Raw genomic sequence first — 18,227 nt, forward strand, 5'->3', positions numbered from 1 at the left:
ATCTTTCTAGTTTTCTATCTTTCTATCTTTCTATCTTTCTATCTTTCTATCTTTCTATCTTTCTATATCTCTCTCTCTTTAAATTAATTAAATAAAAACTTTCTCTCCAAACTTTGACCAACCTGCGGATGGCGAGCGCCGCCGCGTGCCCGCGCAAATCAGAATGCGCCGTGGCCGCGCTCCCGGTCGCGCGGCGGTGGTAAAGATGGTGGCCAGCGCTCGGGTACAGAAACTGCTCCGACGGTACAAACTCGCGATCGCCGCCGCGTTGACCATCCTCCTGGTCCAGGGTCTGGTCGTATGGAGTCTGCGGAGTCTGGAGGAGGGCGAGGCCGAGGTGAGAGACTGTCCTAACCCCCCCCCCGCCCCTCCGCAGCCCCGGTTACTTTTCCGGGGCACGGCAGCAGCTGTGGTCGCCGTTAGCCCTTAGCTTAGCTCTGCTCATCCGTGTGTTGTGATACGGAGAAGCTAACCGAGGCTAGCTACGTTAGCAGGCTACTGGGGATGGGGAAACATTTCACTACAGTCGGAGCTGTCCTGCTCTCTCCTGTCTGTCTGTCCCTCTGTCTGTCCCTCTCCCTGTCGGTCCCTCTCCATGTCTGTCCCTCCCTGTCCTGTCCTGTCTGTCTGTCACTGGCCGCGGCATCAAACACGCACGGTAACAACCGGGATTAGCGGCTCTGACAGCTCCGGTTCTCTGGTATGTGGCTTGTTTAAGCAGAAGCAGCTTTGCTCCGATGTGTTTACATTTCATTTGGAGTCGCTGTGGTGCGAAGAAATGTGGCGATGGACTCACACGGAGATGAAGAAGATGAAGAGCAGCTCTATGAAGTGATGCAACTTTGTGTGAGACCCACTGACGAGTCACTGTCCCAGTACAACCAGGCTCTGTTTCTTATGGTTATTATTCAGTGTTGTTACTCATATACCCTCTGTTCTGATCAGACCCTCACCCTCCTCACCCAGAGAGGAAGATGAAGGTTAAAGTTAAGGAGGGAGGGAGTTGCCTCTTCTGTGAGAAACTTAACTCTGTGTCTCTCTTACACACCTGGGGGGGAGGGGGGTGGGCTACCTGGGGCAATGTCTGTTTCCTCACAATGAGGTGAGGAAACAGACAGTGCCCTGTGTGTGTGTGTGTGTGTGTGTGTGTGTGTGTGTGTGTGTGTGTGTGTGTGTGTGTGTGTGTGTGTGTGTGTGTGTGTGTGTGTGTGTGTGTGTGTGTGTGTGTGTGTGTGTGTGTGTGTGTGTGTGTGTGTGTGTGTGTGTGTGTGTGTGTGTCTCTGATAAAGCCACAGGAATGCAAGTTGCTGCCCGAAGTGGGACGGGGTCCTGCCTCACTGTCATGATGTGATCAGTTGGTATATTCCTTTCAACATGAGCTACTTTCAGGCCTGCACTGATCTCCGGATCTTCTCCTGATCCGGAGGAGCTGTGTGTGCGACTTGTTCCCGACATTCTCTGGAGTTCAAACCTCCAGATTGAGCCCATGTGCACGTACAGCAGGATTATGTACGGAGAATTTACCACGAGCAAGCACATTGATTCGTTTGCTAACACGTGACAGACGCACAACCTAAGATACCTTTTTCCTATTGTTTTGAATGTGTCGGAAATGGACAATCTCCTCCTTTGTTCTTCATCTGTGAAGTCCTGAGAAAGTTCCACAGGTCCGTGATTGTTTGCAATTCTGTGTCTGACGTTTGGGAGAGTTTGACCCTTAAAGGAGGGAAATGAAGGGTCATGATTCTGTTGTCAGTCCCTTGGGTCGAGCGTTGAAATGATTTGCTGTGGACCATTTCATTTTAAAGCTGTGAGCTTATAGTAAAGTCAAAGGTTAATTCACAGGTTCCTGACAGTTTGCCGCTGTACGTTAACATGAATTACACCAGACCAGATGAAGAAATCTATTTCCTTTGTCCACACTTGAAAGGTGGAATTGTGACAAAACAGGAACTACCACATGTTCTTCATCACTTTTGCAGAAGTAGTGTTCATTTGAACCGTTACCACCTGTTTGCTTCCCAAGCCTCAGGGCTCTCTGCTGCTTCATCAGGTGCAGGTTTAAACATGTCTCAGCAAAGATACAGAAAAATGTGTTTGTGGTTGACTGTAGCTGAGATAGGGCTTCAGAGACATCTTTAGAAATCAAGATTTGCGACATTGCATAAGAGCCAAAAAGAGAATCTGCACAAATTGTTCTGTTTCTTTCTGATGTAGTTTCATGGTTAAAAACGTGTGTCATTCGTTCTCCTGTGAATTCAGGCTTGGGCATCGAGACACAGCTGCTTCATGTGCATGTCAGCGTTACGTGGAGCCAGCAGAAGTCTATTCAAATAGCAGTGCACAGGGTCTTTAGATATTTGACAGTTGTCATATATTTTTAGAATGAATAATCAATATTTCACCTCTGAACAGAGCATGAGCGAGCGTGGCTGGTTTCCCTCTGTGTGCCGCTTTGGCTCTCATCGGCTCTAATCAGTGTCTTGCTGTGAATTCAACACGCAGTCAAATAAAGCCCCTGTATGGAAGAGGGAAAGGATTTTGAGGGGAGAAGATGACAACTCTGTCATCCTTGTATCATCCCCTGCTTTCCCACACTTTCCTGCAGAGAAGACGGCCTGCTGCTGCTGCTTCTCACTTCAGCAGATGGCGATGCTGATACGGTTTCACTCGACTTTAATTGGAAAGTAAAGAGGCAGCCCGGCTTTCTTTTCAATCAATACATTTTTGACATGATGGTGTTAATTAAAAGCTGTGAAATAGGGTGATAAGGAAAGGCATCGCCCCCCCCCCCCCCCCTGCTGTGCGCTTGTCTTCTATGTGAGAACATTTATGGAAGCAGTTTAAAAAGCAAGTTTTTCTTTATCATCGTTAGCTGACAAAAGTGAGACATGTTCTTCACACAGAGTTTGCATATTACTTGTGTAGCTGTGAGCCACCACGACAAAAAAAGTCCTACTGATGGAAAGGAAAAAAGCATTACATTTCAAAGATATAACCCTTTATGATTCAGTTTGGAGCGGAGATCAAAAACAGAATTAATATTATTATTTTGAATAGACATTCCTGCAAACAGCGATCTTATCCTCAATGTTGTTTTCTTTATTGCACTGCAACAAAGTGTGATTGTTAACGCTGTCACTTCCAGGTGCTGTTGGACTTGATTATTTTAGATTGAAGGATACGCTCTGTGTCTGGTCTGTTGTGGTAAAACTCAGTTAAGAATATACTGCATGGAGAGAAAGGTGAGTTTCTTGAGTACAATTCTAAATGTGTTTAGCGTAAAGTAAAGTAACGCAGGTATTTTTGTCTAGATAAGATTTAGGTCAGGTTTCACAAAACGAATAACTTTGTACGTAAGCTCCCTGAAAGAAGCTCCCCAGACTAAACTGTATCCGGGCTCTACTGTGCCCACTGTAAAGGGAGTTTCAGGGTGTAGTTTGTAATCAGTGGCTGACCGTGCTGTATTAGTTGGCAGCAGGTTCATTGGCAGTGCATTATCAGGCTCCAGCCCCCTCCTCTGTTCCCACCGTCTCTGGGCCGTCTGACAGAAGCAGAAAGCTCTCATCCCACTCGCTTCTCTCTCTGCTTCCTTCTCTCTGAAGGGCTTTTGGTGTAATCCAGTATTCTGCTGTGCCAAAGCATAGCGTTTGTAGATTTAAAAAAACGTTGAACGTCCTGTTATTTAATTTTTTTTGCCTTCGGTTTTTGAAGGTGTGAGTTGTGCTCCCGTGAGGCTGAATCTCTCCGTGCTCTCGCTTTGAAGCCAAACTCTGTATTCAGGGACACAGAAACACACCCGTGGAAGTAATGGATAAGTAACATTAATTAGTCCTGCTTTTTATTCATGTTCAAACTTTTTTTCCTGTTGGGGAAACACACAGCTCAACTCTTATCTTGGATTTGCCTGATATATAATGTATTTTTTCACAGATCCACAACCATGACAAACACTCCCTCGCCTAAGGATCTTACAGCCAAAACTACATTTTAGATTGCTCAGAGTTCAATGTGTCTTTTGCTTGTAAAATACTGTAAAAAAGATGTGGCCTGTTACTGTTGTTCTACTACTACACACACTCACTAAGATAAGGATTCTGTATGTAACCTCCTTAACGTCTGACACTCATGCAGTTTCCCTGTGTGTGTGTGAAGGGTTTTTGAACACACAAACCTGTGTTTACACTTTCTTTGCAGTTTTTATCCAGAGGTTACAGACACATTGGTTTGTTGAGGTTTCTGCAGTGATTTGCTGGTTTGTCCTGTGTGTGTGTGTGTGTGTGTGTTTGTGTGTATGTGTGTGTCTGTGAGCTCTGCTTTTTGCAGATTAGCTTCACAAAAAGGAGGAGGCTGAGCTAAAAATAACCCAGATCAGAGAAATTGGGATGAAAAAAACAAGTAAACACATCCTTCCCTCAGGGGCTCTGTCTGCTGTGGTGTCATTTCAGGTCTTTGTTTACCTTATGTCATTCTTGGATTGTGAATCAACGCCTCTTCTCAGTGGTGTTTGTCGGGGATGTTCTTATGGGATGGAAACAGAATCATACATTTTTATTTAATGCCTCTCTCTCCCCCTCTTTTTCTCCCTCCCTCACCCTCTGTCCTGCTTTCTTCTCCTTCTCTCTCTTTCTCCTCAGAAGAAAACACGACGGTCTAAGTTGCCAGATCACAACAGCCAGGACCCCAAGAGAGACCCCGCAATCTGGGAGAAACAAAACTCTCTGTCAGGGAGGAACAAGGGCAGATGGAGCGGCAGGCTGGAGAGGACAGGGGGCACGGCAGCCAGCGCGCTGAGGAGAGGAACCAGCCGGCGAGGAGGGAAGCCCAGCATCAAGCAGAAGTCTCCCCAGGAGCGGGTGATGGCCGGCGCTGGAATGGATGGTGTCGTCCCCCCTGACCTGTCGAGCAGCCGCAACTTTAGCGACACCCGAGGAGGCACGGATGGGGCGGCTAAGATACCTGCTGCTGCCGCCGCCATTCCAGGGGAGCCGGGCAGTGTGGACGGCGCGCACCAAGCTCCCAGCAGTGACTTTGTGCCTAAGTGCGACATCACAGGCAAGGACGCCCTCTCCGCCCTCCATCGCGCTGGCTCCCAGCAGTGCCGACAGGAGATCGCCAACATCGTGTGCCAGCATCAGGCTGGTCTGCTCATGCCAAGCGCCCTTCCTCAGTTCTGCCCCCAGCTCGGTGAGAAGCTTTTAAAGTGAACTCAGATGGCGTGAGGATGAGGATGAAGTAGTTTACACACTGAACTTTCTGATCATTTATTGGTCTAATTTTCATTTACTGATTTTTTTTTTTTTTTAACTAAATCCTAGCTCAGAGATCATTAATTTCATTTCTGATGAGGTGGGTTAGAATCATAAACGGCCTATTGCATTGCACACGTCTCATTTTCCATCCACTGAACTTGTGTGTACATTAACTATACGATTATAGAACCGTTGAGCCCACGCCTCGGGCTGAGTTGTGCATTCCAGTGAACACACTTGGCAGCATGTGTGCGTGGGAGCTTGTTTGAGGGAATCTAAAAGAATTAAGAAGCAAAGACGATATTTTAATGCCTTTTTTTTTTATTTTTTTTATTTTGTCCCGTTCTGACGTAAACCAAATTTTACAGCCGACTGTGAACCATTGAACAACAACTCCTGAGTTCTCAACTCCTCCATCCTCTCTGTTCAGGTATAATAAATCCAGTTCAGGCCGTTGGCGAGCTGGACAACAGCCTGTCCAAAGTGGAGAACCCCATCAGGGTGGCCTTTGTTCTGATGGTCCACGGCCGAGCCTTACGGCAGCTCAAGCGTCTCATCAAAGCCATTTACCACCGTGACCACTACTACTACATCCATGTAGACAAGGTAATCCCAGTTCATTCACTACTCTACTTTCTCTGCAATGATCCCGTGCAACGTCCTGGTGATTGGGACTTACTGTATTGTTTATCCGTGCTAAAGCTGAACATGGGCTCCCTGCCTGGCTCCTGCTGCACTGAGCTCACCACCAAGCTTTAACCGGTTCAGTCTTCCTGCATTCTGAAGGTTATATTTATCCCACGGGTCTCGCAGAATGGTAAAGGGGATTAGCCTGGATAGAGCGAAGAGTGGTTATTCTTAGGAGCTGGATTTAGTGGAGGAAAGGTCTGCTGTCATGTGCAGTTGGAAGGCGAAAGACAAATAATGTGGGTGTTGATGGCGAGGCCGGGACCTCAGGTGTGTGGAGCGCGGCCAGCAGAGGTGCAGGCGCCTGCTGTCAGTGCACCTGTGCAGCCGGAAAGGTGACAGAGTCCAACCCGTGCTGCTGCCAAGGGACGGGGGAGCGGCTCACCGGAGGCAGTGATGAATAAGGAGTCAGTAGGACAGTCCCACCACAGACACAATCTCCGACACGGTGCCAGCCAGACCTCATCCATCTCTGAGGCAAAAGCCTGTTTGAGAGATGAGGCTCTGAAACAGGTCGTGTACTGGAATCGCTCGCCTTCACTTCACTCTCCACACATCTTTCCCTCTTTCCTGCTGTTTGCCAGTGAGGAGAGTGAGTTTAGGATCATTGTCCCTCTGCTCTCCTTTCTGAAGGCAATCAGGTCACCCACATAGTCTTGCCATATCCTTTCTCTTAATTTGATACAGGTCAGAGTAGGGCACAGACATTTGGCAAATCCTTTCAGTCTCTTTCTCTTAACCTGCTTATTTATTGCTTCAGAACCATTAGTAGCTCAGTTCAGTTGGAAACTTGTTGGTTAATCGGCTGGTGAATAATCGACCAACAGATTAAGTTGAAATGAGGAACTTTGAACACACAGATTTAGTTTTCCTGCAGTCCTCAGACACTTGGTCACACTCGCTCAATGTACCTTTCACCACTTTTAATGCGTCTGCTTGAATACCTGTCAGCTCTTTGACTTTCTCTCTCTCATCCTCTGTTCCCTGCTGATGTCTAATCCCTCCTCTGCAGTTCCCTCCAGACTGTCCTCTTAGTTCATTTGTTTCTGTCTCGCTGTCGGCTATAGCCACTTTAAGAAGGAGGCAGTCAACCTACCACGAGGCAAAAAATGTTTTTTGCCCAGTCGAAAGCACCATGTGACTTTTCTTCATTTGGTTCGGATTCTCTTTCAGCGTGAGCCAGCTTTGTGTGGTTGTCCTGGCAGAGTGGCAACTGCAGAACTGTTACACAGCTAAAACTGGATTACACTGGTGATGCAGAAATGTAACTCGTGTAACCGTTCAACCGTTTTGTTTTTAACTCCTCCAGCGGTCTGGCTACTTGCACCGCGAGGTCCTGCAGATCGCCCAGCAGTTCCCAAATGTGCGGGCCACGCCCTGGAGGATGATCACCATCTGGGGGGGTGCCAGCCTCCTGAAGGCTTACCTACGCACCATGCAGGACCTGCTCTCCATGATGGACTGGAAATGGGATTTTTTCGTCAATCTCAGCGCCACGGACTTCCCCACCAGGTTGGTCGGCCATATGCGATAACAGTGGAGATTCGGTTGACCTCAATAAAAGAAAGACAAAACAAAAACATACCAGTTCTGTCTGAGGCTTTAAACTTTGTGGTGCTTTTTGTTATTTGTCCTCAAAGTTGTTGATATTGTCAACCAGCACCACACTCATTCAAGCTATTTATTTCCAAAGAATCCTCTCGACCTAACCTCTATTCCTTTTGTCACTCACCTTCACGCCCCCCTGCAGGACCAATGATGAACTGGTGGCTTTCCTGTCGCAGCACAGAGACAAGAACTTCCTCAAGTCCCACGGGAGAGAGAATGCACGGTGAGGATTCTATAGCTTCAACACAAATCCATAATAACACATCTAACAATATTTAAACAAGAAGGCTGCTAATTAAATAAATCATTTAGCCTTTCATGGATTATCTGTGCAAACTCATGTGATCATTTATCATTTATGTATCATTACTCTGTCTCCCAGGTTCATTAAAAAGCAGGGCCTCGACCGCCTCTTCCACGAGTGTGACAACCACATGTGGCGCCTCGGGGAGCGCAGCATTCCTGAAGGCCTGGAGGTCTCAGGTGGCTCTGATTGGTTTGCGCTCACCCGCCGCTTTGTGGAGTATGTCATCAACTCCCAGGATGACCTGGTTACAGGGCTGAAGCAGTTCTATTCCTACGCCCTGCTCCCCGCTGAGGTAAGTGGGCCTCAGGTGGTCTGTTTATATCCTGTATTTAGCAGAGATAATGTAATATTTAAAGCTTTTGGGGCGTAGTGTGCAGTAGAGATGCCAGACGAGAGGAGGGTTTATTAGCATTTATCTGACTGCGCAGTTCAATTGTTCGATGAAGTTGGTGCGTTAGAAACCGTCTAGACACAGTTATCTTCCCCCTCTTTGTCGTGTTGCTCAGCAGACATATTTCATTGACCCCAGCACTTTCTCCCCAGTCTTTCTTCCACACGGTGCTGGGGAACAGTCACATGTGTGACAGCCTGGTGGACAACAACCTGCGGGTCACCAACTGGAATCGTAAGCTCGGCTGTAAATGTCAGTACAAGCACATTGTCGACTGGTGTGGCTGCTCGCCCAACGATTTCAAACCGCAAGACCTCATCCGGATACAGGTAAGGGAGCCAGAGTGTAGCACAGAACCCAGACCCCAGCCTGTTTACTCTCCTGGCTTCAAGTTCCACTTTCCTACAAGTTTATTTTACCACCGGTTGGGTTCATTTTCGCCTTTCTCGCTTTCATCGACAGCAACTGACCCGTCCCACCTTCTTTGCCCGTAAATTTGAGTCGTCGGTGAACCAGGAGGCCATAGACATCCTGGACACTCACCTCTACGGCCAGTACGCTCCGGGCACCATCGCCATCAAGGCGTACTGGGAGAGCGTGTTCGAGCAGTCGGACAGCGTCGGCTCTCTCAGGGACGTGGCTCTCACTGCATACACGTCTTTCTTTCGCCTGGGTCTGAAGAATCTGGCCACAGCTCAGAGCAATGTGGAGTCCTGCAGGTAGGAAGTGTGTCCTTAAACTGTGGCTGATATAATAAGTTGATTCCTCTATTAAATATATTTGTGTTATTAATGGTTTGTGTATTCCCTCCCATTAGGTTTGAACCAGTAGGCTACCCTCTATCGGTGCACTTGTACTTCTATGACGACCGATTCCAAGGGTATGTGGTGCGTCAGGAAGCCCAGGCTGTGGGGTCAAAGGTCAGGGAGACGCTGGAGATGTGGGCGGTGCCGCAGGCCTCGTTCGTTCTCGAGAAGAACCTGAAAGAGTTTGAAAGGCTGAAGAATATGGAAGTAAGTGTCCTCTGGGGGAGAAGCTCTTTCTTTGTTTTACGTGACTTATGACAGATGCTTATTCTTAAGATAACACATATATCCTTAAGCTTTAAAGATGAAGGCCCCTTAAGGAAACCGCTGCGTAGAAAGATTCTCTCCCTGATATGTAAAGACTGTGGTGATAGGATCAGGACTTGATCTGACCACAGCTGAACTTTGAAGATTAATTAGGTTTAAAGATTAATGTTGGGAGGAGTTCCAACACATTCATTTACCTTGTCCTCTGGTGTTCAAAATGTAGGAGACATTGTTTCCCTTCATTGAGCCAGATAGCACAGTGTTATTTCAGCACTGTACTGACTGAATCTCTTTGTTTCTCCCCCGACAGATCGGCACAGAGTGGGATCCCAAAGAGAGAATCTTCCGTAACTTCGGGGGGGTGATCGGACCTCTGGATGAGCCGCTGGCCGTCCAGAATTGGGCGCGTGGGCCCAACCTCACGGCCACCATCGTGTGGCTCGACCCGGCTCTGGTGGTGGCGGCGTCATATGACATCACAGTGGACGTGGACGCAGAGTACACCCAGTACAAACCGCCGCTGCAGCGCCCCCTGCGGCCCGGGACCTGGACGGTGCGGGTGTTGAAGCAATGGGAGCGCGTGGCAGAAGTTCGCTTCCTTGTCATGCCGCTAACTTTCAAAGATAAGGAGCCACTACGCAGAGGTGGGTTCGAGGATAACGCTTATAATAGTCCATCTTTTTCTTATTTTCTTAAAATGTAATTATACAATGTGTCTGTCAGTACATTTTCTACAATGTGTAATAAAGACACCAGGCATTAATGAACATATTACCATATACTTGTTCATGAATTATTCAGCATTTTACTACAGTTTTCATTAATATGAGATATATGTGATAAATGATGTGATGGATTTCCCCTCTTTCATTTTCTCTTTGTCTGCGTCCAGAAGAGGACAGCTGGCTCCATGCAGGTCCTCCTGGGAACATGTACCTGGAGCAGAGTTTCCAGCAGCTGAGCTCCATGCTGAAGCTGCCCCCCCAGGAGCCTGCCATGCGGGAGGCCCAGCGTAAAGCCCAGCTCGTGGGTCTGCCCCTTGAAGAGTGGCTGGACAGTGGTGTGAGGACCTTCTGGGTTATGGGCCACCTGTGCACCACACAGACGTCCTCCTGCCCAGCACTGGGACCTTGCTCCAAAACCTCCTGGAGCTCTCTGTCCCCGGACCCCAAGTCGGAACTGGGCCCTGTCAAAAGTGACGGGCGTATCAGGTAGCCCCAAGATGGGAGAGAATGTAGACTGTAACACGTACACAGGAAGAAAGAGGGAGAGCTGGACCTACACTAGGGAGATCCAGGAGAACCTGTGTGAGCCGGATTTTGCCCCCAAGGACGGCTCAGAGCTCCAGGGCACATAAACAACCACGAGAAAACTTTCTGCACTGAGGAGTCGGGACTTTCTTAGTGAAGTGGTGATGCACACGAGAAGGCGGAGGATGGGATTGCTGGATATTTGCACATAGAAGATTGCAAGCGAAGACTTGGGTCACTGTTTGCTGAACCGTTGCATGGATGCCAGATGTGTTGTTGCACACAGGTGAAAGAAACCTCTGAATCATATTAACGTGCTTGTTTTGAAGCATTACCGTGTCAGCATGTGGAGCAGACAGATGAAGTGCACTTTACTGTAAGACTATGGCGTTACACAGAGGTCACATGGTCACAGTGCGAGGAGCAGGCGTTTATAATGTCACGGTCACGTCACCTGTTCCAATCACACACAACGTCCTGTTGCACAGACTCATCCGTAAATACATGACTGTCCCTGGTGTGAGGAAAAGTAAGGGAACAGGCAGAGAGCGGGTTCCTTAGGTTTCAAGTCTTCTTTTTTATTTTTAGTTCTGTTTACTGTGACGTATGATTTTACATACGTGTCATTTTCCATGTGTTTTAATTTTTGTTAGTTCCCAGAAATGACTGTTCAAGTGTTCAGTGTTTTTCCGTTGTTGGAAAAAAAAAAGAAAAGCCACTCTGCGTTGTTCTCGTGGTCAAAGCAAGTGCCTCGATGGCTGCAGCTGCAGATAGTGAGGCTGCATTCAAAAATCAGCCTCAGATAAAGTTAAAACAATCACTGAGAAGATGCCCTGTTTCATGTCAGCTGGTCTAATTCTTCAAAACAACAGAGGAAGTGGAGCCCGAGTTGAGATTGTTTAGTTTAATGATGCGACAATGCTCAAATCGTCTGAAGTCATTTAGAGCTGCAACGAGTCGTCGATTATTCTATTGATTGATCAGTTTATCTCTGTATTAGAAAAACTAAAATATTTAAGTTCAATGTGAGAATCTTGCATCCCTATAGATTTGATATTTGCCTTGACAGAATAATCTCAGACTTAAACCAATGATTAATCAGTAAATTGTGAAAATAACTGCATATTAACCAATCATTTGAAAAATCCCTATGTTGCAGCTTAAATGATAAGTCAGTTTAGTGAAGGGAGGAGAGATGAAGCTGAAAAGTAGGAAACGTTGGACATTTTGGGGAAATACCTTTTTCTTTCTGAGAGTTAAATCAAATGAGAATATTTATAACCAACCTCATGTTTACACACTACATACACAGCTACCGCCTGCTTCGTGTTTCCCAACATGTCATGACTTTACTTTTTTTTAATGCAAGACTTTCAAACTACAAACCCGGTTTTACCTCCGTTTTATCAGTTTAAAAATGCAGTATTATCCCTGGTGTGCTCTGTTTACCTCACTGGTTCTTCATTCCCATTTCATTTCTAAAGGTGCGTTTCATTTCAACTTTTTAAGTCCTCCAATCAAACGATGGTAAATGGTACACTGTATGTTTTTTTTTTTTAAAGTTTTTATTTTAGTGTGATCAAGAGAATCCAAGCTGCCTTTACTTAGATGAGAAGACGAATGGTTTATACGGTAGGGTAGTTTCCAGAGATGTGCAATTAACGCCTTTCCAGAGGATAGTGAAGCCCCCTGTCTGTGTCTTAGTTTGCATTAGCGGTAGTTGGCCACCATATGAGTTTTCAAGTGACCTTGTTTACCTTGCACAGGACAGCTGCTTCGGTGAGACCCCAGGTCTGTTGAGACGAGCGAGAGACGAGTCATGGGCTGGGCAGATTTTATTTTTCTACACATTTTCAGAGTCTGTTAAACCATTAAAAACTGCTGACTACTTATGATGTATTTGACGGTCCACGTGTTCAGTGACATTTGATGCAGACATGTTTTATTATTATTAATCTCTCTGTTTGGAGGAGGAGGAGGAGGGGATGTTGAGGTTTTCATCCGTGCTGCTGTGATGAAGAGCAGAGGTCCGGCGGCTGGTGAGTCATGGTTGGCGCCGTGGCTCTTATCTGAGCAGGGAACTTTGTCGCTGTACGCCTCTGGACAAGCTCATAAGTTAGACGTCCTGACTGATGACTCAATAAAAACAACATTTATATGAAGGTTTTGGTCGTGTGATTTGAATGTCTCCTGTTTACGTGTTTGTCTCCTGTTTGATTTCCACTTAAAAGCAGGAGGTTGGACATGTTTATGTTGCTTCCCTTGTTTAAAATACTCAACATGCTTTTCCTTCATAAATACTGTAAGCTGCCACTCAGCGGTGGTCTCCTACCGGAACTCTTTCATATAAATAATAAGTCAGGACTGGATGTCACTTTTGTTCAGGACATAAACAGCCGATTAGTGACGGGCTGGGAAAAAAAACCCACCAACTGTATAAGATCAGGAGGAAGAGGGATGTTTTAACCTTCACCTCTCCAGAAAGTCTGGACGTCCGACAGGTAGAATCAGCGAGATGGATGACACCAGCGTGGCACCGCGGCAGGAGGAGCTGGGGATGGCTTCCTCAGACAGCGCCTATGGATCATCTGCTGTGGACACGGACACAGAGGACGGACACACGCCCACAACCTTCCCTTACAATGAAGACCTTACGCATAAGGTGATTCTTTATTTGCACTACTTTGGATGATAATTATCTTTCTTTCCAGACACTAGATCTGTCACCGGGAAAATGTGTTTACTAAAGTTTATGATGGTTTTAATAATTCACTCTATGAACGACCAAATAAGATCTTCCGTCAACAGACTCAGTGTTCTGATCTATTCTGATCCCTTCAAGAACTTCAAGACCCTTTAAAAAAACTCCTCAGTACTATTTCAATGAGCCCAGAACAGGCTCCTGCTTCCTCAGCAATTAAACTCGTGGTTATATTTGTTGTTTCTGCCAAGTTACACTTTCTGCCAGAAAGTCCACAGCGAACTGGGCAGAGACGGCTGCAGCCTCTCGAAGGCTAAAATGGGCCAAACTGTCCTCAGTTATTTAAACATCCATTAAACTTTCAAGCGCTTGTATGAGAAACTATAAAAACAGAAATATGTGTGTATTTTTTTCAACTTATTTTTGTTTTCTGTGTTTATTAGGGCGACAGAAAGGAAACAACACTAGTTTCTTCAATGATAAGATGTTTGAAACACAGTGGGATCGATGCGTGTGTGTGTGTGTGTGTGTGTGTGTGTGTGTGTGTGTGTGTGTGTGTGTGTGTGTGTGTGTGTGTGTGTGTGTGTGTGTGTGTGTGTGTGTGTGTGTGTGTGTGTGTGTGTGTGTGTGTGTGTGTGTGTGTGTGTGTGTGTGTGTGTGTGTGTGTGTGTGTGTGTGTGTGTGTGTGTGTGGACACTAGACTGTAAATTGAGAGGAACAACACATCTCCACTTCCTGTCAATGTCCAGAAATGAAACCAAAATATCCTTATCCTTATCCTTATCCTATACAAGGCGGCCATCTTGCACAGATGACATCATTTGGAGCCACAGTCCGTCTCAGCTGTCAATCATGACCTTTCACTTGGTAACATGCATCAGTGTGATAACAAAAAACTAAATTGTGACTTTTCGACGATGGAGAAACTTCAGCTTCACTTCTGAGGACCTGTAATGTCGGCCATCTTTATTTACAGTGAACAGTGAGGACATGGCAAATACAAACATCTGGAGAAATATTGTTTTCATTCAATAAAATCTAACAAAAGCAAGATGGTTTCCGGGTTTCAACCTTGAAGACCGACCAATCAGGGCTACTCCCTGAGGTCCAACGACGTAAAGTTGAGGATCCAGTGTGAATGACTGTTCATCTCTAAGTGTCAGCTCATCAGCAACCTGGCCATGCCCCCCCCACACACACACACCCCCTTGCCCGATGTCGGCCGTGATTGGCTCCAGCGCCCCCGCGGCCCCTCGAACGATATGAAGTGGAGATAACAAAGGGATTTACTGCACACGTGATTGAGAGTGTTGGGTTTTCGTCTCTGCAGTTTCTTGGTGACCTCATCTCATCATGACGGATCTCTGGGACGTGTGATGAACCCAAACAACAACAACAAGAGGGATCTCGTGTTGCCATGGAGACACACTCAGCGTCACTGTCCCTGCAGTCAGGCCATCAGCCACATTAACACCCCCCCCCCCTCCCCCCCAACACACACACAAACACACTGTCACACACACTGTCACAGGTCTCTTTGAGCTTCCTGGAGATAACCCCCCCCCCCTCACTGCTGCTCCAACAGCTTTAGTCCTGAGAGCACCTTGACATGCCAACATCTAAAATTTATGAAGGAGGCATGAAATAGTAATATGTTGATTACACAGCTTAACACTGAACAAGTCCCCCCCCCCCCCCCCCCTCGCTCAGTGAGTCATCCACAGCGCCGGTCGCCTCTGGTCTGCATTATTTGTGTATGAGGATCTTTAGATTTTTGCTTGACTCACACAAAACAAAAAGCATCCCATGCAAACATTATTTAAACCCTGCACACTTTGTTTATAACGGCTGCTGTCTAAACTCACTGGATTTCTTTTTCTGAAATGGTTGCTTCGTGCCGCCTTTTAGATTTTCTGCCAGTTCTGCAAACATCCACATTAAAGCGTCTGATTTCCGTCCCGTTCAATAACTTAAACTGTCATCAGCTTGTGTTTTTAATGGAAGAGCAAAGTCCAATGTGCAGAACTCGTGGATGTCAGTGATTAAACGTGACAGTATTGTGGGTTTCAGGGCGCTGTGTGCTGTGGAGCTTGCACCGTATGTGGGCACTTTGAAACTGCAGATAAGAGGCAAAGGAGGAGGAGGAGGAGGAGGAGGAGGAAGAGGAGGAGGGTGGGTGATAAATTTCAATAAAAGAGGCAAGCATCTGCTGCCAGGAAGCTCCGGGCTGGACCACCAGCTCCCAATGAGACAATAACCAGAGCGATTGAGTCCTGCATCCAGCACTGTGGTGTCAAAACGACCGATCCCCACTGGGGCCTGATGGTTCTCACAGGGGACGCCACTGTTTTTATAGCTGTGCAAGTGGGGTTTGATTTATATTAGCTATAAAACAACGTGAAATATGTTTCAGAATAAATACAGGTTCTGCAGTTAAGAAGAAAAATGCCGGTATTACTAGCTGATGCGTGAGTATTTTATAAAAAGGTAGAAGTAGAGATGGACATAACCAGGTGTAGCGACTCACTAGATTAATCTTTTGAGAAGGGAGAAATAATAAGACAAATCTGTCACAGAAATGTTTATATATTTGTCTCTAATGCTTTTTGTGGAATCTGAGTTTTACCTCCATTTGTCTCAAAGTTATCTAAATGAAACCTGAGAAGTTCACAGAAGAAATGTGTCAAGTGAAAGTGGAAGATATTAAAAATGTGTCAAAAAGTCTAAAAGATTAAGAACCTGAAATAACTGCATTGGATTTTTTATAAAAAACTGACTCGTTGTATAGAAATGTTGAATAAAAAGTCAGTATTAGTAGTTAGTAGTCTATATATATTCTTTAAGGCTGTCAGGTGAATGCAGGTCTCCTTTCTGTGACTCTCTCTGCAGACGATCCTGGTGGGAGACAGCGGAGTGGGAAAGACCTCACTGCTGGTTCAGTACGACCAGGGCAACTTCCTCCCAGGCTCCTTCACTGCCACCGTGGGCATCGGCTTCACAGTGAGTGTCCTCCAACCCCCCCCCCCCCGACACGTCACTGAATCTGTGACATGTAACAGCGGGGCAGATCCTCTCTGGCTCTGTGGCTGTGGAGGGGTTTTGACTCCATCAGTGAGTCAATGAAGTGCTTGAATCAGTTGTGTTCTCCAGTGTGGGTTGGTGCATCTTGTCACTGCATTCATTACAATCCTTAACACCCAGTGTGTGCTTGTTTGTGTGTTTATGTGTATGTGGAGGGGTGCTTGATAGAGAGTACGTTATTGTATATTAATGATGCCACTGCTATGATTAAATTACTGTGAACAGAGCAGTACTAATGAATGTCATGGCGACAGGCTGTTTGCTGCTGGATGTTTGAGACAAAGCTGTTTTTAAACAAGGCCGATTTTGCAGCTCTGTGACATGTGCGGGGGGGGGGGGGGACGGACACACAAACAGCAAAGATGCACGTCTCCTTTGCTGTATTATTTTGGTTTCTGCCGTGTAGGTGACGACTCCGGCTTTGTGTCATCGCCAATCTGAGCGGCACGGAGGAGCCGGAAATCTGGGGAGAAAGTATTTAAAACCGGCTCTGCCATTTTGAATTAGCTCAGGTTCGTTTGGTAAAGTGTGATTCAGGGTTCAGATCCCCTGCAGGAGAACGCTGGATCCAAAGTGGAGCGTGCACGACAGCACCTGAACGAAATTCACTTCGGGAATGTCTGCACCGGCCTCCGTCTAAGACAGAGCTCGGCACGGATGATTAATGTTAAGAAGCACAAACGCACACAAAGGTGGAATTTTAATCCAGAGTTGGAAGAAAATGTTCACCTCCGCCATGAGTAATGAACAGGGCGGGTGGGGGGTGGGGGGGGAATGCAGAGTCTGCCTGGTGTGCGTTAGTGACTGAAGCTTCACTTGATATTATCTGATGTGTTAAATTGACTCACCTTGTTGTGCATCTCCCGTCTCTCCAACTTCCACGTGACCCGAAATCCAGCCAGTCAAGCGTTCAGCACAAATAAATGTTTTATTGCTCTGGTGTGTGTCAGCAGGGGGGAGGGGGGGGGGATGTGGCCTGCAGCCGCCTGTGTCACACACTGATGAGGTCATATGTTCTGGACTAGAGGTTACACATTACTTATATAACATGGCTCGGCCCTGGTCCGGGCCTTGTGTTGGTACATGCCCTGATCATGAGAGAGGGGAGAGGGGAGAGGGGAGAGGGGAGAGGAATGAGGAAAGAGGAAAGAGGAATGAGGAAAGAGAAAAGAGGAGAAAGGAGAGGAGAGAGGAGAGAGGAGAGAGGAGAGAGGAGAGAGGAGAGAGGAGAGAGGAGAGAGGCGAGAGGACAGAGAACAGAGGACTGAGGACTGAGGACTGAGGACTGAGGACTGAGGACTGAGGACTGAAGAAAGAGGAAAGAGGAAAGAGGAAAGAGGAAAGAGGAAAGAGGAAAGAGGAGAGAGGAGAGAGGAGAGAGGAGAAAGGAGAGAGGAGAAAGGAGACAGTTCCTCCTCTTGATTCAGACACAAGGGGGAGACAAACGCTGCAGGAACAAAGAGCCTCTGAGTCTGAAACCATTTTGGAAATGATGCACATGCTAATTTAATGTAAGGATTTGCTGATACCTGTAGGATCAGATGTTCTTGACATGATTTACATCATGAAATCAGGAAAAAAATCCAAGAATACTAAAAGCAAAGGAGCTCATTTTTTAATCTCTGCCCTTTCATGGTATATTCTTCCGCTTGGGGGGGAAGGGGAGAGCAGGTTGGCACAAAGACGCGGATGCTCAACTCCTTTTTACGCACATGAATATGGATCATTTCTGAAAGCACGAGGTCAGGTGGAGCCTGGGTGACTCGCGGCCCTTTGCTCTGACCCCTCCGAGGATCCAGCACCACCACCTGTGGCGGATGAGTCAGCCCCCCACCTCCCCACCCCTCCCCTCTCCTCTCAGTGCCTGCAGCCTGACT

General features: G+C 46.8%; 1 protein-coding gene across 3 annotated transcripts; it reads left to right on the plus strand.

The window, feature by feature from the left end:
- The first annotated feature begins 90 nt into the window (after positions 1–90).
- Positions 91–12,730, plus strand: xylt2 (xylosyltransferase II). Of its 3 annotated transcripts, none has more exons than XM_062408249.1 (11): positions 91–337; positions 4,638–5,187; positions 5,683–5,858; positions 7,249–7,451; positions 7,690–7,770; positions 7,930–8,146; positions 8,398–8,574; positions 8,708–8,964; positions 9,063–9,258; positions 9,629–9,962; positions 10,214–12,730. In XM_062408249.1, the coding sequence occupies exons 1-11, from the start codon at positions 164–166 to the stop codon at positions 10,531–10,533; spliced, it is 2,685 nt and encodes an 894-aa protein (XP_062264233.1). In that variant the 5' UTR covers positions 91–163; the 3' UTR covers positions 10,534–12,730. The 3 variants fall into 3 exon arrangements, with proteins under 3 accessions (XP_062264233.1, XP_062264232.1, XP_062264234.1); XM_062408248.1 differs by having other exon boundaries at positions 92–337; positions 10,211–12,730; XM_062408250.1 differs by having other exon boundaries at positions 92–337; positions 4,641–5,187; positions 10,211–12,730.
- Positions 12,731–18,227: the final 5,497 nt, after the last annotated feature.

Source organism: Platichthys flesus, chromosome 16, assembly GCF_949316205.1.
Source record: "Platichthys flesus chromosome 16, fPlaFle2.1, whole genome shotgun sequence".
NCBI lineage: Eukaryota > Metazoa > Chordata > Actinopteri > Pleuronectiformes > Pleuronectidae > Platichthys > Platichthys flesus.

Coding starts and splice junctions, on each gene's coding strand:
- xylt2 (XM_062408248.1), top strand. CDS start 164: ATGCGCCGTGGCCGCGCTCCCGGTCGCGCGGCGGTGGTAAAGATGGTG. Junction 5,188..5,682: donor TCAGTTCTGCCCCCAGCTCG/GTGAGAAGCTTT, acceptor CTCTCTGTTCAG/GTATAATAAATCCAGTTCAG. Junction 9,963..10,210: donor TAAGGAGCCACTACGCAGAG/GTGGGTTCGAGG, acceptor GTCTGCGTCCAG/AAGAGGACAGCTGGCTCCAT.